Source organism: Leptidea sinapis, chromosome 18 (assembly GCF_905404315.1).
Source record: "Leptidea sinapis chromosome 18, ilLepSina1.1, whole genome shotgun sequence".
Classification (NCBI taxonomy): Eukaryota; Metazoa; Arthropoda; class Insecta; order Lepidoptera; family Pieridae; genus Leptidea; species Leptidea sinapis.
The window spans coordinates 4,175,255-4,199,854 of NC_066282.1; the positions used below are offsets into that span (position 1 = coordinate 4,175,255).

Genomic DNA, 24,600 nt, shown 5'->3' on the forward strand with positions numbered 1-24,600 from the left:
GTCTTTATGGATCGGATGGACAAGGGCTGACTTCCATGAGTCAGGAAATTTGCCTTATGAGTATGAGTGCTTCTTTAAAAATCTGGAGTCATGGTTATATTTCCTCTTTAGAACATTGCAGTTCGGAGGCTTTGAGCCCAGCGCCGCAATCCAAGTTCGATACGCCTGTTTCTTGCAGTCGGATTCTACTTTAACTGACGCATCAAATCAGGGCTGTGATCTGCCACCGATCGGTATTACAGAGTTTGGTATAAAAATATCAATACCCTGTAGTATCACATCGGCTACTGCAACGGTGCAGGTACTGGGATCATCCATAGAGAAACAAACCTTGCCCCAAGTCATATCGCTTTATTCTGACATCTGCTGAATTCATCACGGGAAGTGTTTTGAAGAGCTGACTGACCTGATTCTTGCCGCTGAATTCGAACAATGAATAGTTGCAGGAATCCACATGCCATAAACTTTAATATCGTCAACACCATCTAGATTTTAGAGGTATAAACTTAGTGGATTTAAGGATTACCACCAACAATTTTTTAGCAAACAGTTTTTCTAGGTCGGTGCAACATGGGTACCTATTTTAAAGAAAAGCATGTTCTCTAAAGGCCGGCATTGCTACAGTAATTCCTCTCGAGTTACAAGAGACTAAAAGTGGCAGCGATCACATACCATCAGCAGGTCTCTAGACGCCATATACTGATGTACCTTATTTCTATAAAATAATTAGAACAAGTTGAAGGAAACGAGGGTCAAAGCACTCATAACTAACAACCCTCCTCGTGGATCCTCCGGTGCCACCTATTCTGATTTACCAAAAGTTCCATTAAATTAAACGTCCATGCAAGTGTTTTCTATGATTAAATATAGGAATACGAGAAAACTGGTATGATTCGCTGGTAGTGTAGTAAAAAAACTTAATAACTGATTATCTTTTGATTATAGTATGAACCACAGATAATTACTAATTTCTTGAATCACATTTAACCTTTACTTAATACCGCCATCTAGTGATATGTTTCAAAACTTAAAACAGTAATGGCGACGATACATTTGTTGTGTGTGAGCGGGGAGTAATATTTACTTGGTATTTAAGTTTTCTGTATCATAAATTAAATAATGTGTTTTAATTGAGAAGATATATTAATTTAACATATTGAAAGGCGAGGATTTTAAGGTACGTTCATTGTTTTAGTTCCGTATTTGGTACGTATCCGTGACCTTATTTTAAAAGCGGTACTTTAATGTACCGTTAGTCGAGTCTGGGCGCGTGGCTGTCCCTGAATGTTCTCGCGAGAGTGCCGCGCGAGATACGTTCTACCCCTCCTCTCACAATTTTCCTGGCGGTGGTGGAAGGAGTCGGGAGTGATTTGGTTCATCGGGACAAATGGAGGGGATCTTACGTCTTGGTGGGGATGCGTAGCGCTATTCGTGAATCGTGATGGACATGTTATCGGGCCAGAGGAACTGGTAGGGGTTACTAACCTTCTCCATATGATCCGCCCACCATCATATGGGCTATGAGTATTACGAATCATCTTATGCACTTAAAAATTGCATAACCCTCTGAGAAATAACACGAAGAAAAACGTTTCATGCAATCAATCCTTTGTTTCTATTTTTATATATTATGACCTTCCTATCAAATTTGCTGTTAAATTTTCTAAAAGATAAGTCACAAATCTATTTTAATTGTAACCTTGATCTTTGGGCTATTTTTAAACATTTCATTTAGTTTTTTATATTATTAGGTCAATATTTAGTTATAATTTTGTTTATAAAATACTACACAGCCTGTTTATATTTACTGTCCTTTCACTTTACCTAAATACATACATATTATTATTCATATTAAAAGCAATCTAAAACCTTGAATGCAAAAAACTAATTACCGTTTGATAATGTTTGTGCTAGTTAGACAATTAGACATAAAAATGTATTTTACCTGAAATATATCTATGAGCATAAACTTTATATAAATATATTATTATTTCCTTAAGTTATTGAACCACAACTAAGTCTTGTGAAAGTACATCAAAGAGAAAGTGAACATGTTAGCTGCAACATGTACACATTCACATTGTGTGTCTATAACCAACCGGTTAACTGCTGAGCCTGCACAAAAAACTTTCTTTAACCTACTTTCATATTCTCGCAAGCATCTTTACCATTTACAGTCAGGCTGTCAGTTCTGCAGTGTGCTTAGTTAGGTGGTCAGTAGTGGTGTGTGCCCTACCATTGTGATCCCAATGTAATCCCTGGCCAGTGGTGGGATATTCTTGTGGGGGAACACAGTGCTGTTGATAATTAAAGTGGAACAGTGATTCATATTTTTCTTCTCTCACTGTTGCTGTAACTGTGCTATGCCGAAAATGCCTACACAAGATGATCCTTGGTATGACAACAGTCTCTTGTATTCTTCAATCCTCCAGACTTAGAGAATTATTCAAATATTAACAATGATTGAACAAAGTTGTACTTATAGTAAACACAATAAAATTTAACAGGACTCAACATATTTGTTAATTCTATATTATATTAGCTAATAAACTAATTAAATGAAATATTCATAATATAACTTAATATATATTAATTCGTTAAAATCTTTAGTTTTGTAAGTGGTTTTGTGGTACAGTTAAAAGTTCATATTTCAAATTTATTCTATAAAACTTTTAGAACTGTCTTTTTTTATTGATTATCTATCTACCAGTTGTTATCTGGAATAAAACAATACAATTATGTTTTAGTATGGTGGCTGTAATAATATGAACTGGTTGTTAGTGCCCTATTGGAATTGCATACAGATATTACATTACGATGTCCTATAGTTGAGGACAAATCTAAAATGGAAGTGCAACTATTTATAACGAATGTTTTTTGTCACTTACCAATAAATCATTTATACTGCTCTTTTTATACTTTTTTTTAATATTGACACACTTATATTTACACAAATTATCTAGCCCCAAGGCATAGCCTGCAATATGGTTGCCAGACAATGATACATTTAATAAAGTATATATATAAACAAACATAATTTATGTTAATATGTATAGGTATATAAACATCCGTGACTCAGTAACAAACAAACAAAATTCATAATATAAATGTATTCACCAACTGTATTCAAACCCGGGACATCTAGCTCAATGAGCAGAGTCACTACCACACAGCTATCTGGGTCATCACATAAAACTATTATTAATCAAATTCAAGCTTATCTGTTTGTTTAATGAAAAAAAACTAATTTGTAAATAAAACTATTGTAAAACTAAGATGTTTTTTTTTATCCACAGTGAAGAGGGAGAGATGAATTTTGCATTTTCCACAGTGGGTGGTAGTGGAACACATTATGTTACCACCAGTGGACAGATGCCGAAAATGCAACAGAACACTAGTAATTGCACACAATTACCACAGGTAATTTGATTAAATTCTATTTGGTCAGACAAAGAAAACTGTATTTGCCGTGTTCATCTGGGATAGTAATGTTAATATGATGACACACTTGGATTGTTTTGGTGTTGGTTCTAGAGTAATAAAAGGCACACATGTTACAACTCAGATTTTACTGTCAGGTAGTTCATCTTCTGATTTGTAAGTGATTAAAACAAACAAAATAAATGAACTCATATAGTAAACGTTCACAAATGATTCATGTGGTGCAGGAGAATGTGGGTGGTGGTGATCAACTAATATTAGCTGACACTTATTTAGGTTCCATAAAAAAAAGTAACTTAAGCAAAATCCAATGAATTTCATACAAACTTGCTAATATGTATGAATAACTACACATGTATGAATGACTACATATGTATGCAGTGCATGTGAGACACTTTCACTTGTAGATCACAAGTTTCACTTTGTTATTACTGCTCTTTAACTAAAGGTGCGGACTGACTAGGATTATAAACGCTACAACCAACCCCACAATATTTGTGTTGATCATGTGGCTAAGCTGCAAATGGGCATTTATTTTACTGGTTTTCTTTTGTTTATTCAAAATTTACAGAATAAATTGAAAAATTGTTCGGTTTAAGTTTTAGAAAAGTACTAATTCTATTCAATTCTTTAAAAGTAGAATATTGATATCTCTTAAAATTCGGAGATTTTTGACTCCAAAGTTTATTTTTGGGAAGCAACTTCCAAATTTTTTATTGGATATTTCAAATTATATATAAATATTCTATTCGGTTAAAAATTATCATTAAATCCTTCATTGTACACTGTATTTTTTGCGTCGGAATATTTTCATTGCGTTATGTTGTAATTGACTCCCTAAGAAACCAATTTTTGTTGATATTGAGGTATGACTGTGCCTTATGTTAAATACTAAAATTTATATAAATATGAAATAATTGATGGTATATGATGATGGTGGCCTTTACTCTTCTGTAATACCAGAGGAATTGCAAGTGTTTCAACAAAAGTGTCAAATAAATATAACCATATGTATTTGAATACAAAAACTGAATAATAATTTGAATAATATAATATTTTACATTCCTTATCATTTGTATGCAGGGTTCATATTTGATATGCTCTCACCACTGAGATATCTACCTCCCTTTGGGTTAGAAGGTCATTGCTCTAGAGCATAGGTTCTCAACATGGGCGATAACGCCCCCTTGTGGGCGTTTGAGACTTTCGGGGGGGCAGTAGAAGACCCAGAGAAAATTAGGGAGCATTGAGATGGCGCAGGGGTGTGGTTAGATTAAAAAATATAGTCTTTAAAGGCAAAAAGATACACGAAAATACTCTAGAAAAAAACATATTCTCAAAGTGGGCTGTGAGCAAAATAAGGTTGAGAAACTATGGTAGTATGGTGGTAGTTTTTGACGTTCAATAAGTGATTGTAAATCCTATTTTGAATAAAATTATTTGTATTTGAATATGCTCTAAAGGATGTTGCACAGAAAATTTTTCATTATTTGTTTTAATATGATTACTAAAAATTTTCAAGCACTTATCAAGTCCTATTTTTAATTATACCACTGAGATAATTTACTTACTTAACTTAGTTTATTTTATATAATTATATATTTACTTAGCTTAGATTTAGATTTTTGTTATACTTAGTTGTAGGTAATTAAAACACTCACCCCCTTATTCATAATGGTCCGCTAACTTAAAACAACCGCTAAGGAGTGTTTTTTCTCATTCTGACTTAGGTCAATAGAAGAAGACAGAGTGAGAATTAGCAATGCTTTAAGTTAGTAGACTATTATGAATAAGGGGGTTAATATTTGTTTCCCTAACTATCCTTAAAACAATTCTCAATTGTTTATTGCAGGCTTTCAAAATTTTTAAAGTATCGATAAGCGAAATTAGCATGTAGTGTTTACCTTTAAATGAATTTGCATACATGTAGTTTAAATTGTTTAAGAAATATTTTTATGTAAAATCGCTGGTAGACCAATAAATAAATAAATAATACTCAGTTTCTGTAAGTGTAACCTGGTTGATTGGCATTTCAGGTGGTAGGCATGGTGGGTGGTGTGAATATGGGGGATGGGGTGCAGTACATACGTACCTTGGATGGTACTACCACCCTACAAGCAACACCACAGTTCATCACAGTGCCTATCCAGTTGCCTGGAACGAAACCAGGTAATATATTATGCGGCGTTTATTTTGTTATTTCGTAGTTATTTTAGTTACTTCTAGGATAAATAATTAATAATTATAAAAAAATTAATAATTCTAGGATAAATACACAAATAAAATTTGGAAAACCAAAATTTTATGAACGATGCGGGGCTCGAACCTACGACCTCTGGCGTTCCGTGCCAGTGCTCTCCCAACTGAGCCAACCGTTTGAGTGACGTATCGTCATGAAATCTTGTATGATTTGTTCAACTCGCAGGTTGTGGCTTCATCTATAGGATCTACTTTACACTGAGCACTGGCACTGAACACCAGAGGACGTAGGTTCGAGCCCCGCATCGTTCATAAAATTTTGTTTAAAATTTTATTTGTGGAGTTTATTTTTGTCAATCTATGCAGACTGCTATTTGTCATAATCCTGTCATACTCTTCTGGCTTCTAACACATACAGCAACTATTTCATACAAGGTCTATTATTTTTAATGATGATGATGGTGATATAATGTACATAGAGTATTTTTTTTTTAGAATATTTATTTAAAATACAATATAGTTATAGCTTACAATATAATAACACACACTTAAACTTTAGGAAGCTTATCTGTGTGTGAATACGCTTAGAATTAAATTACATAATATTTAAAAAGAAAACAACAATTACTTTCAATTAATACAGTTATTACAAGATGTTAAATTACAATTGTCATTGTAGACAAGGATATTGATTTTTTAATTTGTCAGGACAAACAAATATGCTACCTGTTCGTAAGTGTTCACTCCCACACTTGCTCTCTTGAAACACCAGAGAATCACTGTCCCGATGAAGTTTATTTTCCCAATAGACAGTTTAGTTGCATGTACGAGAATGTTCCTTAAAAACCTCACTATGCCACATGTTCTGATGACTAGGATAATATATTATTAATAGTGGTGGATATCAGTGGCAGGAATTAGATCAAACAGCTCCTAGGAACACATCTTGTGATAGGTAGAAAACGAACAATTACTGGTCAAATGTTTTGAGTTGATATTGAGACCAGAGACAAGAGCAATATTCCATATGTGACCGGACCTACTACTTCTAAAATGCTAGAATGCGGTAGCCTGATGTAATATCTGGCTCTATTTAAGCCTGTACCAGCATACTTGGATGAGAAGGCCAAACTAGCCTCTAAAAAGCTTGGTGTACTCAGTAAGGCGAGACAGCACTTCACTATAAGCCACCGCCTGCAGCTATATAAGGCGGAAATTCGGCCTCACCTCAGGACGGGTGCTCCCCAGTACCAGCTTCTTCAATTTGACCGCATACAACGAAGAGCGGCTCGTATCATTGACGATCAAGTTATCTCCGGTCGGCTTAATTCTTTTCCGTTGATTAGAGATGGGGGTTCTCTCTGCATCTTCTACCGCATTTATCACGGGTAGTAGAGGAGCTGTTGGTGTTGATTCCAGTGACCGAATTCCACCACGTTGACGTCTGGCATTCCACAGCCGCACGCTCTGCAAGAAATTTCTTGCCTCGCACTGCCACTCTGTGGAATGAATTACCGGCTGTTTTCCACAACCGATACGACTTAGGGACCTTTAAGAAAAGAGCATACTCCCTCCGCAAAGGCCGACAACGCATCTCTTGACACCTGTTGTTGCAGATGGGCGGTTGCCTCACTACTCCCCATCCCGCCTCTTGTCCGTTTGCCCCCTCTTATATATTAATAATAATAAACTTTATTTCACAAAAACAGAGGTTCACAACACATAAATATATATGTACTACGTCTTAAAAATTAACTTATCTTAAATAAAATACAGTGTTGAATTGAAACTCTAATACCCATGATAAGATCTAACTTCTGTTATGGGTATCAGTGTTTGCGTAAATCAATTTATATTGGTTTAAGATAATAATAACATTAAAATGAAGAAGCGCGCATACATCTCATCTAAACAACATTTTACAATAATTCATAATACAAATATGTTGAATATTCCTATGTTGTAAGCAGTATGTACTCTTGAGGAGATCTTCAGTTTCTGTGTATGTTTTTGATAGGAGCCATTTATTAACAACGGATTTACATTAAAATTTTGCAAGAGGATATATGTTACATTGTTCATTTATTTTATTATAGAGATGACATGCGATTACTTGATGATGTCGACTGGCTAGAGATCTAAAATTTGGAACTGGACAAACTCTTTGCGATTTTCTTCTTTTACTTTTATATGTATCGTATAAGAGTGTGGTGTGTTTTCTTAATATGGAATATAAATACTAATGACATCCAATATTTTCTCCCAAATAAACATGGTGCAATCAATTATTATTGAAAAATGTGTTGTTTTTTTAAAGGTGACCCGCAGCCAACAGTACAGATACAAGTGCTAAGCCCCAACCTTGCGTTGCAGCAACAGCAGCATAAATATCAAATGCAGATACCCATACAAGGCTTTCAACAAGGTATACTTTGTATTTTATCTTTATACAGTGTAAAGCTACAATGATGATATTACATTAACGCATAATTAGACCTACTTAACCGTAATTAAAAAAAATAAATTAATAGAAGCTTAAATAATTCACTTAAATGAATCAATTTTACATAATATCATTTTTTAATGACCTGTAAGTAATCTAGTAGCCGCGCTAACGTGGGCACCTACTTGTCCCACGCCGCGGCGTAGTCAGACCTAGCAGGTGAGTAGCGCCTACGTAAGGTGATTAAAATTTTGTTTCTTAAAATATATAATTTGTATGTTTCATTGTTGTACGTGAAAATTTTAATAATTTAATTTATAAATCTTATATATAAAATTCTCGTGTCACAATGTTAGTTACCTTACTCCTCCGAAACGGCTTTACTGATTTTTACCAAATTTTATATGCATATTCAGCAGGTCTGAGAATCTGCTACTATCTATTTTTCACCCTAAATTTTCAACACTCTGCGATCAACCCCTATTTTTGTATGGTGATTTTTATATTATTCTGTTCCATCCACAAATCCGTTATAGGGTTGCAAGATGGCAATGGATCAATACATACAATAATTTTAGTACGATAAATTTGGTAGGTCTGAGAATCAGTTGCATCTACTTTTTACACCCCAAAAATTTTTTTATTACTTTATATGGCAATACAAAGTTTGCTGGGTCAGCTAGTTTTTTTTTATAAAGTTACAGTTTAGTAGTTCATTTAATGTCGTCACTGTAGCGCCGCTCTGTATATTGTTACAAGTAATGACATAATGAACATCACAAAATCTGAATTAAAAATAAAATTACTTATATTTCTATTTATTTTAAATTTCGATACTCTGAATATCAAAAATCATCCGATCCGATATTACATCCCCTAATAAGTTTATATTACGAAATTATTTTTAAATTTATTATTATTTTGTTAAGTTATGACATTGGTCTTTAAGTTTTTTCTTTATTAATAAGTTGCCAGTCGAATTGAGTTCAATCAAATGTAGAAATGCTTTTGACAACAGGTGGCGCTGTGTTAACAGTTGCATACTCACCAGAATCTAACGAAGCCTCCAATGGCATCCAGCTTTTGGGAAACACATTACCTGAAGGTTACTATCAAGTATTATATGTTCTATTAAAATTAATATAATGTTAAAGGATAATTATCGAATCTGGAGTTTTACACTCATGGACAAATTTAATGGAACGCAAATGAAAGTGTGTATAAAACAAAATAATACAGATAATTGTGACAATCAATTTTATTGATTTTGTGTTAATAATTACAACATACATACATACACACTCACGTCTTGTTCCCGTCGGGGTAGGCAGAGACAATAAAATGCCATTTGCTTCTATCCTTACAAACCTCACGCGCTTCCTCTACATTCATTACTCTTTTCATACATGCTCGCCGGTTGCGGGTGCTTCGGACCTCTCCTTTTATCAAAACGGCCCCAATTTGGTCGACGAATGTTCTACGAGGTCTCCCGCGACCAACTTGTCCACACACACTTGCCTTATATATTTGATGCGTTATTCTTTCTTCACTCATTCGATCCACGTAATAATTACAAAGGTGTAAAAATTATTGATCAACTAAGAAAATCAGCCAAAATCAACAAGAATAATAGGAAACTAGCACTTTGCAGTATTTTATTCATTTTCTTTTCATAATATCTAGGAAAGGTGTGCATAAAAACAAAACCATCTACAAGTGAATGGGCTAATGGTATATACTACAATTTCTTCTAAAATTAAGGTACATATTACACCACCATTAAATGTGTAACTCTCAATAACACACAGATCCGTACATCCCCCTATATCTTATCAAATCACTTATGAATGTCAAAAAAAAAAATATTCTTATTGAATCTACCGCTACTTCGTAAAGGGTTGAGCTAATGAGAAGAAGTACCAAGAAACTATAGAGTGCCAATGGCACTCTTTTATATCAAGATTTACGATTTACAAATCATTTCAAATTACAATATAACATGTAAAATGATGCAACAGACACACTCAAACGTCAAATAGTCAATGTCTTACACGAGTTAGTAAAAAAAGTAAATGTAAATTAATACAATTGTTATTTAGTACAGTAGCTGCATCATCCACATACACCATAAATAAATAAAGGTACTCTGTGAGCATTTTATAAGCGATTATAAATAAATAAATATGTATATATCCACACATATATACCTACAATAACTTTTAAGAATCTGAAACCGAGTCTCCGGCAACAGGATCATTCTGCCAGCACAAGCAGCGCCCGTTCACGAGCATGACGCATGAGCTAGCCATCACCTCCCTTAACCATATTTTAGGGAAGGGGACGACCCGTCCCATGTATCTGTCTCTCCACCATACACCGCTTTTCCAATGAAGTTGCACTATGTGTACCTCTCTCCCAGGTGTCTCTACACTTTAATCCTTCTATTATCTGACTTTAGGGATAATCTGGGCTCATCTTCGAATAAAACTTTACTCCAAGCTTTGCCGGCTCAATTTTCATGATTGCATTCAACATGTGCTAGGTACTTAATGCTTGTGGTAAGGGGGCTTCTTGTAGGCAAGTGTGAGTTCACAGTTTTAGTGCTTACTGTAATGCCTCAAACTTCTGGAACCTTCAAATTCAAATATTTTTATTCAAAATAGGATTTAAAATCACTTATTGAATGTCAAAAACTACCACCCATTCCAAAGAGACTGCCTCAGACCTGAGAAGAATGGGCGCAAGAAACTCAGCGGTTTTTTTTAAATATAAAATATGGATTACAATGTGATATCGTACAATAAACATTTATAATTAAAGAGCCTGAGGGTGTTCGCTTTATTCCCAGTCCGTGGTGTGATTAAGAAAATCGTTTATGCTATAATAACCTTTCCCACACAAACGTTTTTTAACAATTATTTTAAATTTCGTAACACATTTGTTTTGTACATTTTCTGGGATCATATTGTAGAAGCATGTACATCGCCCAACAAAAGACTTACTAACTCGACCCAACCGAGTAGTAGGCATAACAAGTTTATGTTTGTTCCTCGTGTTAACATTATGAATGTCACAGTTTCTAGAAAATTCCTCAATGTGCTTATGAACATATAGAACATTATCAAAAATGTATTGAAAAGCAACAGTAAAATGTTTATTCGTTCTGACCATCAGAAGAAGTTAGGGTTCTGTTTCTATGCACGCTGTTAATGATAAGACAGTCATCTCTGGTCACAGTCTTAGATAATTTATACGTGTAGAAAGATTGTCATAGTATAATCTAGCTGTATACGTCGAAAAAAAAACGTTTAGAACTAACCTCTATTTTGAGCAATCGACGCACACTAACATAAAGTGACAAATCGCGAGTGTAAGACGTAGCTTGTCACACACGGATACATTGCTGTCACCGTTTAATGACAAGATCTTATCTTTCCATAGTTGTGTCCAATATAGTTATGGTCCAATGCTATCTGTCAATAGGTTATTGAAATGTGAGTAAGCGTAAAAGGATAGATTTGTCTACCTCTAGTAAGTTAAACTAAGGATGGATAGGATATTGAAAACGGCCGCTAGTCTCGTAAACTGACCGGCCTGACGATACTACAATAATTATTACAACATAACAATCACAATAATTACAACAAGAAAAATCAAACCTTTTTCTAGCATTTTGCCAAATTTGTCCATGAGTATATGTATATGTATATGTATATGTATATGTATATTTTTCCACTGCATTATATTTCTCGTTGTATCGACACCATATACTTACAATATACTAGCGTATAGACTAACAAAGCGTGCGAGAGAGAAGTACATCTCTAACGGAGATACAGCAAGATGGAAAGGGAAAGCGAATCAATTGTTGCTGTAACCGATTTTGATTGTCAAGTCGTAAACAGTCACCCACGCTTGAAATTAGCTTTTTTTTTATAAAAATATGGGACGAGACGAGCAGGACTTTCAGATGATGGTAATTGATACGACCTGCCCATTACAATGCAGTGCCGCTCAGGATTCTTGAAAAGCCCAAAAATTTTGAGCGGCACTACAATTGCGCTCGTCACCTTGAGACATAAGATGTGAAGTCTCGTTTGCCCAGTAATTTCACTAGCTACGGCGCCCTTCAGACCGAAACACAGTAATGTTTACACATTACTGCTTCACGGCAGAAATAGGTGCCGTTGTGGTACCCATAATCTAGCCGGCATCCCGTGCAAAGGAGCCTCCCACGACGTGACGACGTGACGGGAAGGTGACGAGTTGTAGTGCCGCTCAGAATTTTTGGGGTTTTTCAAGAATCCTGAGCACTGCATTGTAATAGGCAGGGCGTATCAATTACCATCATCTGGACGTCCTGCTCGTCTCGTCCCTTATTATCATAAAAAAAAGCTAGAGATACTAGACACCAGAGTCATGACGCGTCCGAGCTGGTCGCGCCACCAAATTGGTTGCGCATCCAAGCAGACACCAGGTGAGTACCTCCCTATGGAGCTATACGGCGACTGGTTGCGCCACCGCGACTGTGTCCTGGTGAAATATTAGCCTTACTATCTGGCGAATGTCTCGCTCTTTTCCTCACGTGTAAAGAAATATTACAATGCCCGGGATAAGTTAAATATAATTTTGATCATACAGGACAGGACAAAATTGACATCAAATATTCATACAATATTAGATAAAATATCGATATTATAGACAATCTTATTACCTTTGTATGATTGTCAATTGGACGTGATACCAGAAAAACGTGCAAACCACAATCATGTCGAAATTGAGTGAAGATCACACAAAACTGGTCACGTGATTCATATTAACAACTGACTGACAAAAAATGGAAGCCCTACTGCACTCTTTAAATGATATCAACATTTAGTACGTGTATGGAACACACTAATATTTATTAAACTACTAGCTGACCCGACAGACATGTATATAATAAATAAAATAATGTTTTTATATGAATTTGTCAATAATATATCATAACATCAACAATTACTTCGTAAAATATGCACCCTGCTGTCGTAATGAAATTGTTTCACAGCAGAACTGTCAAACCGTGCGTCAATAAATTCTCTCATAGAAATTATGTATGGACACATCAAAGGAAACACAAGTTTGTTGTTTTTATTTAACTTAGCAGCATTTTCCTATTTGTTCACCTTTTAAACCTTCTCTGGGCTTCCACAAATAATTCAAGACCTAAATTTGCCAAATCGGTCCAGCCGTTCTCGAGTTTTAGCGAGACTAACGAACAGCAATTCATTTTTATATATATAGAAGATAAACGCGAATTTGTTGAAATGTGATGTTTGTGGCTTGGAACTTTTTTCAGGAACTACGTCAAATTGTCGCTAATCTCGTGTCTATTCACTAAATTTAAAAACAGATTTGTAATATTGCTGCGTCTAAGGAATATATGTCGCAACTCGCAATACAATTTTTCCCGCATATGTCTAGTCAGTAACCCCCTTATTCATAATGGTCCGCTAACTTTAAACAGCCGCTTAGGAGTGTTTTTTCTCATTCTGACTTAGGTCAATAGAAGAAGACAGAGTGCGAATTAGCAATGCTTTAAGTTAGCAGACTATTGTGAATAAGGGGGTTACAGATTGCAACGAGTCCATGATTTTTACTTGTGAGAGCCTTTTTTGCACATAATCCGGCTAGGCAAGCAGTTATTTACAAGCATTGAAGGGCGCCATAGCTAGTGAAATGACTGGGCTAATTAAACTTAACAACTTTTGGGATTTCAAGAATCCTGATGGCACTGAAATGTAATGGGCAGAAGAGAGTATCAATTAGGCGAACATATTGGTCGTGTCGTTTCTCTTTGCTCTAAAAATATTTATTGAAGTAGGCGTTACTTTGCGGTAATCCATAACTGTCCAAATGTTTTGAGTTTTCTTTAGTGTTAATTAACTCTCAGAATCAGTCTCGTGCCAGATTTAGGCGAGTCAACATGTCCTGAGGATGACTCGTGTAGAGGCGATACACGTGTCGAAACATTAACACTAAAGAAAAGTCAAAAGATTTGGATCTAAAAATATTAATCGTCAACATATCAGCCCGAAGATATCCACTGCTGGAACAAGGATTCCCCCAAAGACCTCTACGATGATCGGTCCTGCGTTACCCTCAACGTAGTCCGGCGATTTTAACCAGTCCATCGCTTCATCTTGTTCATTCTAGGACTTTGTCCGTCGAACTATGTGCTCGGCCCACTGCCCCTTCAGTTTCGCAATCATTTGGGTTTTCCTACGGATACGGTGGAAGCTTTGGTTCTCCTACGGATCACCTCATTTCTGATTCGATTGCCCTCAATGCACGGAGTTTCTCTGCCAGATCGAGAGGATCGGAGAGAGCTCCGTTGTCCTCTGAGCGATTGAAAATATCAATAATATTGCTGTAATTGTTACTGATCGACAGTAATCCATAGGTTCAAATTTACTTCCAAAATAAATTAATTTTCATTTCATATCATATTTTTCATCCATGACTTAAAATTCATTGTAGTTAGATTGAATATTCCAGATTGAAAATTATCCTGTAACATATAAACGATAAGGGCCTCATCATTTAATATATTTTATATAAGTTTTTGTTTTCTTATTAATAACAACTGATCTTCGTTGGCTAGAAGTTAATTTCCTGGAATGCCTATGTGATAATAAGTAAAAGCGTACATAATAGAACTTATATAGGATAGGAGTTAAACTGAGTGACAGGATAAGAAATAGTGAGATAAGGAAACGTTGTGGTCTGAAAGATGTTGTGTAAAAATTAAGAAAGGTGTGCTGAGATGGTTTGGCCATGCCGAGAGAATGAATGAAGAACGATTGACGAAGAAAGTGTATAAGGCCAGTGTGAATGAAATTGTTGAAAGGCGGACCTAGGCGGACGTTTCAAGATCAAATCAGGGACGTCTTGAAAAAAGGCCAGGTCAAGAGTACCCTAAACCGAAAAGCATGTTTGAAAGGAATAATGAAAGTGGACGAAGCGAAACAAGTATGTAAGGATCGTAGCAAGTGAAAAGAAGTGGCCGTGGTGGTAGACGGGAAAGAGGCGTGATTATATGTATGTATGTAAGTACTTAACGGTTTTACGGATGATGTGTAAAATCAGAACCTACTAAGTGCAAGACAAGTTAGGACAGTTAGGGTTTGCCAAGGTCAAATTCACATATGACTAAAAATTATAAATGAAAATAAAAGACATAATAAACGCAACGTAGGACTAAACTAATTTGTTAATGCTACACAAAATAATACCTTATTAATTAAATTGTACAGGATAAGACAAGGTGATTAAAAACAATTTTGTGCACGCTTATCTCAGTAACGGAATTTGATATGCTTTTACAATATCCCAGAAAATGTTCAAAACAAATGTATTACGTTATTCAAAAGAATTGTAAAAAAACGTTTGTGTGGTAAAGGTTACTATAACATAAATGACTTTCTTAATGATACTACAGATTGGGAATGGAGTGACCGCCCTCAGGCTATTAAATAATAAGTTTAAATGTACAATTTTTTCGATGAAAAAAAAAAGCCCGCTGAGTTTGTTGCGCCCATTCTTCTCAGGTCTGAGGCATTCGTTTTGGAGTGGGTGCTAGTTTTGGACTTTCAATAAGTGATGTCACATCCTATTTTGAATAAAAATATTTGAATTTCAATGCGGTTTTCACGGACGCGTTCTGACAAGTAATTTGAAATCTACATGAACAAAAGCTGATAGATAATTGTAATTCCACGGTCCAGGTCTTCAAGTGGTGACAGCCATGCCGTCTGACACTCTTCAGCTGATGCAGCAAGACAATAAGGAGCAGATTCAACAAAACCTGCAACACCAGGTACGTATTTTGGGTTTGATTTCTTCATTTATTAATAACTACCAAATTACCGCGGTTTCACGTAGTTCTACGTCGCGTAGATACCCATAAAAGTTTTATGTCAGTCAATTAATATTTTATTATTGCATTTTAGATTCTCGATTTTAAATCCGTGATATCTTTTCAATGGAATGTCCGATTTTAATAATTTCAAAAGTATTTTACGGGTATTAAAACGGTCTTTCATTAAAATATCATTTAATAGGATAAGGCTTACATTTTTTTGTTCTATCGTCTATAGTTTAACTAAACTAAACTTTTTCACACCTTAGGTTATATTATTGCATTTTAATTAGGGATCCCTATTTTTTTTTGAAAATGTAATATAGGCTGTGTCACTCAGTGAAGATACAGCTTTCTAATGTTGAAATAATTTTTGAAATCGGTCCAGTAGTTTTTGTGTGAAAACATTACAAACATACAAAAACACAAAATATGTTTCCTCTTTATAATATTAGTTTATACATGGACATATCATTCGCATAATGATAGTGGAACGATAAAAGTGTGCTTACAGACAATGTAAGCACACTTTTGTCCTTTGTCGTGTGTCAACTGTCATTGTCTGAATCAAACCGGAACTGAATAGATGTTATACATTGCTGCCTATTGACCAAGAATATTTAAAACAACTTTAGTAAATGCGGCAATGTATAGATTTTTTTTATGACAGTAAGGGACGACACGAGCACGACGTTCAGCTGATGGTAATTGAAACGCCCTGCCCATTACAATGCAGTGCCGCTCAGGATTCTTGAGCAAACCCAAAAATTCTGAGCGGCACTACAAGGCATCCTGTGCAAAGAAGCCTTCCACCGTTATTCAGTGATGAAACTAGTGTGGGTGTACTTTATATTTTATGCTCATTATGCAATAGGTTATTATTAAGAAGAATTATTAATCTATACTAATATTATAAAGCTGCAGTGTTTGTTTGTTTGTTTGTTTGTTTGAACGCGCTAATCTCTGGTACTACTGGTCCGATTTGAATGATTCTTTCAGTGTTGGGTAGTCCATTTATCGAGGAAGGCTATAGGCTATGTTTTTTTTTTTCAAAATTAGGGATCCGTAATAAAATTGCTATTTTGTAACACAAGGTGTAAAATCGAAAACCTATTTTTGCGTGCGCTGCAAAAACTATTGACAATAGAACAAAATGATGTACAGGCTATAATATAGATAATATTTTATTACTTATAAAACTATCGCGTGAATTATACTTTATATGGCAAAACAACGTTTGCCGGGTCAGCTAGTTATTAATAAGAAGAGTCTTTGACCCAGTAATTTTACAAGCTACGATGAAAATGTCTAACGCTGTGTAGCTGTGGTAGGTTATTATTATTAATAAGCAAATGAATAATTATTCGTAATGTGGCACAGGTGTTCATAACTCCGAACAACCAGATTATAATAAGCAACACGGAGGAGGGCAAGTCGTTGATCAACAACAACACAAGTATCAACAACAAGAATGAAATGGACATCGTCATCAAGGAGGAGTGCAATGATGATGATGTAAGTCAATACTCATCACCTATAATACCACTGCTTGTGGCGGGGACATGGGACGGGTCGTCCCCTTCCCTAAAATGTGGTTGAGGGAGGCAATGGCTGGCTCGTGAACGGGCGCTGCTTGTGGTGGCAGGATTATCCTGTTGCCAGACGCGAGCCTCCGATTTTCAGCCTTAAAATATTTATAAATATAGTCCCTTATAAAATGCTCACAGAATACCTTTATTTATTTACTGTACTCAATAACTTTTATCTTTTATTAATTTACATTTACTTCTTTGACTTACTCGTGTAAGGCATTGACTATTTGACGTTTGAGTATGTTTGTTGCATCACTTTACATATTATAATTATTGTAATTGAAATGATTTGTAAAACAATGGCAATGTAAATCTTGATTTAAAGAGTGGCAATGAGTTTCTTGCTTCTTCTTCTCATTAGCTTAACCCTTTACGGAGTAGCGGTAGATTCAATGGACCTAGATGAATAAAATGATATTGAATTTGAATTTATGCAAGGTAACTTTTAATCTATGCTTGATAAGTTATACCGGGTTACTGATTACTAACGCAAGGACCTCTTAAGAACAACTTAGGTGCATCAAGACTTAACAGTTTTTGTTCTACGAAGCGTAATTCATAGCCTAAAACTGTTAATTACCTTTTTCATTGAGATAACAAATAAAAAATGTCCCAAATTACGATCTCGTAAATGGCGAAGTTTTATACATTATATGGTTGGTCATAAAACGCGAATGCGAATCTCTCCAAATTGATTCCATTCGAATGCTATTCGGTACTAAGACGGACACAACTAAAACGCAAGGCGGTCTGTAACACACTGTTTAATGATTAATCGTTCATGTCGCTTCACAATTGTTAGTTTACACGTGTGTACGTCGTAGGCACACATACAGAACAATTTGATGTCAATTAAAGTATCACTATCGCTTCGGAATGCTCGCGGAATGGACTAATGGAGAGTGAGAAGAAAGAAAAAACAACTCCCATTATTGTATCGGTATTTGTAGCCACCTGATAGCCACTTGAACTACGTGCTGAACTTTCAGGTAGGTGATGGTAGGGGGTGTTGGAACAAACGGGTAAGTGGCTCAGATACTGAATCGTGCAGGAAACCATAAACCGCTCACGGCCATCTTAGACTGTTAGTAAAATAAAACAGGACGCGGTAGCGTTTGACGTCATATTCCGTGGTGCAATTCGCCTGCTTGTCTTAAATCTGAATAACTCCTTCGAACACTTACATATAAGCGATAGATGTTGCAGAGACTCCACATATGTCTGTCTGTTTGAAATGTGTCCAAAATATTACACGTGGATTTATGCCCGCCATAATTTAGTATAAGTACCTTCAAAAAAAGCGCGTACACCTTCCTTAAAGGCCGGCAACGCTCTTGTGATTCCTCTGGTGTTGCAAGAGAGTATGGGCGGCGGTGATCACTTAACAACAGGTGACCCGTACGCTCGTTTGTCCTCCTATTCCATAAAAAAAAAAAGAAAAGTATAGATGTAACATCGAAATTCCTAACGAGCACTTTTTTGGGATAAAATGTAGATATCTTACGTTTTTCTTTAACTTTTTAATATCCATCTTTTTATTATATAATATCAATAATATAATATACTATATTAAAATTTATCAAAACTATTTGGGTAGTTTAGCCGTGAAAGACGGGACCAAAATAACTAAATTTAATTTATTAATGAATTTTATAAGCTAAACTTAATTGACAGGAGAGCTCCCAGGGTACGGAGAACAGTGACGGGGTGCCGTGGAAATTGGAGCACATCTCGCCACATCTCGTCAAATACCTGAACACACTGCCTCCACAGGTGAGTTACCATCATTATGTGTAGTTCATCATCTTCAGTCGGATGACGTCCATTGCTGGACAAAGGTCTCCCCTAAAGATTTCCGTGACGATCGGTCCTGCGCTGCCCTCCTCCAACCTACTCCGGTGATCTTGACCAGATCGTCGGCCCATCTTGTGGGGGGCCTACCAGCACTGCGTCTTCCGGTATGTTGTCGCCATTCGAGGACTTTACTACTAATGTGTAGTTACTTGTATTATATTTTTGAAGTTAAGATTAGCGCGTTAGGGAAAAATTATCAGAGTGAATTTTTGCGATGCGCGCACACACCGTCACAAAAAATCGACACCCTGACGAAACTTGTTCAACTAGACCATATTATTTACTTAGACTACCATATGCCTAACTATTATGTCTTCTAAACCACAACCAATATAAGAGAATTTAGTAAATTTCCGTTAGTATAAGATCTTTGGGAGAGGCCTTTATCCATCAGTAGATATCTTCCGGCTAATATGATGATGATGTGTTGTGCTGACTACATCATGTACCTATAAGAAAACAAAAAAACGAAAAGAGACGATATACACTTAATCACGGGTCATGTAAATTTCGTTAATCAGTTAGTATAAAAATAGGCCTCAGTGAATCTGGTCTATGTATTTGCCAAGAGGCCTACGAAGATCCTATCCGCATCCTTCTGGAATGTGCGGCCATCGCCGCAATGATAGCGGGTTTTCTCAACGCCCTCAATATCCAGGCAGAGGACCTACCCCGATTGTCCACTGAGGGTACTGCGCCTCTTAAACGTCATAAGCCTGGAGGATGTGATTTAGATACAAATTAGAAATCCGCATATGTAAGGAAAAAAATTCTCTAAATGTTGCCTAACTACCTCATCACAATGAGCATAGACATCGCTAGGGCGTGCGTTCCAGCACATGAAGGGGGCACAATAGATCTACAAATTTAAGGCATAAAAAGGCATAAAAGGCATTTATTTTCTCAAAATTGATTACTTCAGAATTATTTTTGTTGTCATTTCTAATAACTACTAGATACCGCTTCGGAAACAAATGGCGCTTTGAGAGAGAAGAAGCGGCGCAAGAAACTCTCCCAGCATTTTTTTTGCGCTCTTTTCAATAAAAATATACAAGTATAATATATAAGTGTTTATTTCCCCAACAATAATAATAATTAGTATAAAATAACATTAAAAAAAACTGATTTTTGATACAGTTGCTTATAATATCTAATTGATTTATAAATGTGTTACTAACATGAACAATAATATTTCAGCAAACACAAGCGCTGCCGGTTTCGTTGCAACAGTTTCTCCGTCTCAACCCGACCGACAGCAATAAGTCAGCGAACAATATGGTGCAGATTGAGATCAGCCCGCTCGCTGTCAACAATGACGCGCAGAATGAGGTGGATGTTGAACTCGAAGGGGGTGAGATTATATCATTGGTTTATATTTAACTAGCGACCTGCACTGACATATAATATACGAAATAGCCTCACAGACGGATCTGTTTTGTTGTACTCAGGTTGAATTCACGAGAGTAACATTATTTATAATAAAATTCTCGTGTTTGAGACACAAACTGTTTGTTACCAAACTCCACCGAAACGGCTGAACAGATTTGTATAGAATTTTGTGTGAATGTCGGGTAGGTCTGAGAATCGGCCATCATCTATTTTTTATACTCCTAAATGATAAGGGTAGAGACCCCTAGATATATATATTTTAGAAGAATACATACCACTTCAAATTTTCACCTCTCTACAATCAACACCTGTTTTTGTATCACGATTTTTATTTTATTACTAGCTGACCCACCAAACGTTGTATTGCCAATATTAAAATCGCGATACAAAAGTAACTGTTGATCGTAGATGGGTGAAAATTTGAAGTTGTATGAATTTTTTTAATGCTGACTCATAATCAAACAAATTTAAAAAAAATGTCAAAAAATAAAAAATAAAAATTTCCTGTGGACCACCCTTAACATTTAGGGGGAAGAAAAATAGATGTTGTCCGATTCTCAGACCTATCATATTGATGCACTCAAAGTTTCATGAAAATCGGTCAAGCCGTAGCCACCAGAATTGTATATTATATTAGATGTTCCATCCAGAGATCCGCAATAGGTTTGCAAGGTGATAATCGAATACAATAATAATTGTAGTACGATCTATTTGGTCGGTCTGAGAATAGATGGTCATTTGCTTTTTAAACCCCGGTAAATATTAATTATTGAAATTTTTTTTTTCCTTTATATGGCAGTTCGACGTTTGCCGGGTCAGATAGTATGTTATAATATTTAAGGATGAGAAATGTAAAATGTAATAATGTATGTAACGTATTTAGAAGACGCAGCGAAGAAGAAAAAGAAGAAAACGTACAAGAAGAAGCCGGCGGCGCCTCCGCGGCCGAAGCCCGGCAGCGTGGTGATCTCGATGTCGACGGACGGCGTGCCCATCTACTGCTGCCCGCAGTGCACCAGCGCATACACCGACAAGGAGCAGCTGGAGCTGCACCTGGCCTCGCACAAGATCGAGAGGCGCTTCATCTGCGGCATCTGCGGCGCTGGGTGAGCACTCTCTAAATATATACGACGAAAGTCGTGGAATGGGACAATAAATTTGAACCTTGTTTGATTTTTATCCCCATTGGCATATGGTTCTCGAAATCTCGAATGATTACCGATATCGCGGTCATCTGCTAGAAGTCAGTAACTCAGAGTAGTAAGTCAGATATACTTTATTCAAATAGGCTTAACCTAAGCGCCTTAAAGGCATAAATGGCATTTATTTTGTCAAAATTGATTCCATTAGAATTCTGTCATTTCTAATATACGTACTAGATACTACTACCGCTTCGGAAACAAATGGCGCTCCTTTGAATCTTCATCTGGATGTGTGACGTCCCTCCACAGTACGGAACAAGGAACCTTCTTTCAAGTACAACCAATCCGTAGAATGAAATTTTAAAAAACCAATCCGTAAATTGAAAAAAAAAATGCATAATGTGCACCCTAAATACCGGCCTGAAGTAGCGGTGTCGAAGACCGGAGGCCATCAAAATCGAAATTTAGTTAAGTATGAAACGTTCAGTCATTTGACATAAGTTTGAAATAGTAATTACAATATGCCAACGGGGTATAATCTAGCTAAGTTTGAAAGCGAACAGTTGCATAAAACGCATTGGATTTCGGCTGTCTCCGTTTCTTACAAGATTATAGCCGTCATCTATAAATCTATAAATTCACGTTTATACGAGTTTAGCTTTTTTTTTAATGAAAATAAGGGACGAGCCGAGCAGGACGTTCAGCTAAAGGTACCTAATTGTTACGCCCTGCCCATTACAATGCAGTGCCGCTGAGGATTGAAAAACCCCATAAATTCGTCAGCTTGAGACATAAGATGTTAAGTCTCATTTGACCAGTAATTGACCCGTCAGACCGAAACACTGTAATGCTCACACATTACTGCTTCACGGCAGAAATAGGCGCCGATGTGGTACCCATAATCTAGCCGGCATCCTGTGCAAAGGAGCCTTCACCTCGTTTTGTCGCCATGGGTTTCATTATTATTACAATGCACTTAATATAAATTTATTCATGTAATAACTTTACACATATATAGCTGTTGTGGTTTGTCGATGATCAGGTTAAAGCGGAAGGAGCACCTGGAGCGGCACAAGCTGGGCCACAATCCGGAGCGGCCCTTCGTGTGCACGGTGTGTGGCAAAGGGTTCAAGCGACGGGAGCACCTCAACCTGCACGTGGTGATCCACTCGGGCGTCAAGAGGGAGATGTGTGGCGAGTGCGGGAAGGGTAATGTACACCATACACATGACTAAACGCATTATATATATATACATTATAACAACAGAGAGCATTTTTTACGAAATAATTCTTGATGTTTTGAAATATTAGTGGCAAATTCCTATATAACAGTATTTTATTTATTATGTATAGAACAACGTCTGTCGGGTCAGCTAGTGTATATATATATACAATTACAGGGTATGGGACATGAAGGGAAAGTACCTTAAATATCGAAGATAGGCTATTTTACTGAAAGAAGACTTTATGTTATTTTTAAAAGTTAGTACTTCTGCATTCAAAGATTTTCTAAAATATACTTGCCTCGTCTGGGAATCGAACCGACTGAAATGTAAAAAAAACCCTACTTTTATAATGCCTATCGAAAGAATGGCCAAAAACTAATAACTCTTCTGAATTAACATAGTATTTTAAAATAAAGGAACAACGTAAAATGAATGTTTTCCTACTTGGATTGGTACGAATGGACCGATTAGATGGCCAGCCAGATCCCCGGACCTTACACCATTAGATTTCTTCTTTTGGGGATATTGTGAAAGATATGCTATACAAAAAACGATACGAGAACGTGGGCGAGTTACAAACAGAATTGTGCCATATCATATCGAGTATTCATCATAAAATGATAAGAAAATCAACAGGCAGCGGACTCATTAAAAGAATGGCGATTTGCGTAAGACAAGAGGGATCACATTTTGAGCATTTAATTAATTAATTTACAAAAAATACCCACTTAATTAACTACTTTCTTTTAAAATACTATGTTACTTAAGAAGAGTTATTAGTTTTTGGCCATTCTTTCGATTGGCATCATAAGAGTATGGGTGTTTTTTTTTACATTTAAGTCGGATCCATTCCCAGACGAGGCAAATAATTTTTAGAAAATCTTTGAATGCAGAATTACTAACTTTTAAAAATAACATAAAATCTTCTTTCAGTAAAATAGCCTATCTTCGATATTTAAGGTACTTTCCCTTCATGTCCCATACCCTGTATATATATATACACACTAGCTGACCCGACAGACGTTGTTCTATACATAATAAATAAAATACTGTTAAATAGGAATTTGCCACTAATATTTCAAAACATCAAGAATTATTCCGTAAAAAAATGCTCTCTGTTGTTATAATGAAATTATTTCACAGCGGAACTGTCAAACTGTGCGTCACTAAATTCCCTCATAGATAATATGTCCATACAAAACAAATATTGAAAATAAAAATAATTATGGCTCCCAAATCGAAATAAAAACTATCCTATCTCTCAAGTTGGACCAAACTGCACTCCATGAAGTCCATTAAAATTCGTTCATTAGTTTAGGAGTCCAACCAGTCCCAGGAGGGACAAACAACGTGTCACGTAATTTATATATATTAAGATATAATCATTTCCAAAGTGCATCGTAGAACGGGTGTT

General features: G+C 36.0%; 1 protein-coding gene across 4 annotated transcripts in view; it reads left to right on the forward strand.

The window, feature by feature from the left end:
* Positions 1 to 1,035: 1,035 nt before the first annotated feature.
* The window catches only part of LOC126969372 (zinc finger protein 449-like), a 29,375-nt gene continuing 5,810 nt past the window's right edge, over positions 1,036 to 24,600 (forward strand). The window contains exons 1-11 of one of the 4 annotated variants that reach the window (XM_050814761.1): positions 1,036 to 1,177; positions 3,297 to 3,420; positions 5,478 to 5,610; positions 7,958 to 8,065; positions 9,102 to 9,188; positions 15,850 to 15,941; positions 17,364 to 17,498; positions 19,250 to 19,348; positions 20,627 to 20,780; positions 21,702 to 21,924; positions 23,003 to 23,169. In XM_050814761.1, the coding sequence (XP_050670718.1) occupies positions 3,310 to 3,420; positions 5,478 to 5,610; positions 7,958 to 8,065; positions 9,102 to 9,188; positions 15,850 to 15,941; positions 17,364 to 17,498; positions 19,250 to 19,348; positions 20,627 to 20,780; positions 21,702 to 21,924; positions 23,003 to 23,169 (1,309 nt within the window). In that variant the 5' untranslated portion in view covers positions 1,036 to 1,177; positions 3,297 to 3,309. Of the gene's footprint in view, positions 1,178 to 1,241; positions 1,471 to 1,897; positions 2,396 to 3,296; positions 3,421 to 5,477; positions 5,611 to 7,957; positions 8,066 to 9,101; positions 9,189 to 15,849; positions 15,942 to 17,363; positions 17,499 to 19,249; positions 19,349 to 20,626; positions 20,781 to 21,701; positions 21,925 to 23,002; positions 23,170 to 24,600 lie in introns of those variants that run through there. The other 3 variants (XM_050814760.1, XM_050814759.1, XM_050814763.1) reach the window with 3 other exon arrangements.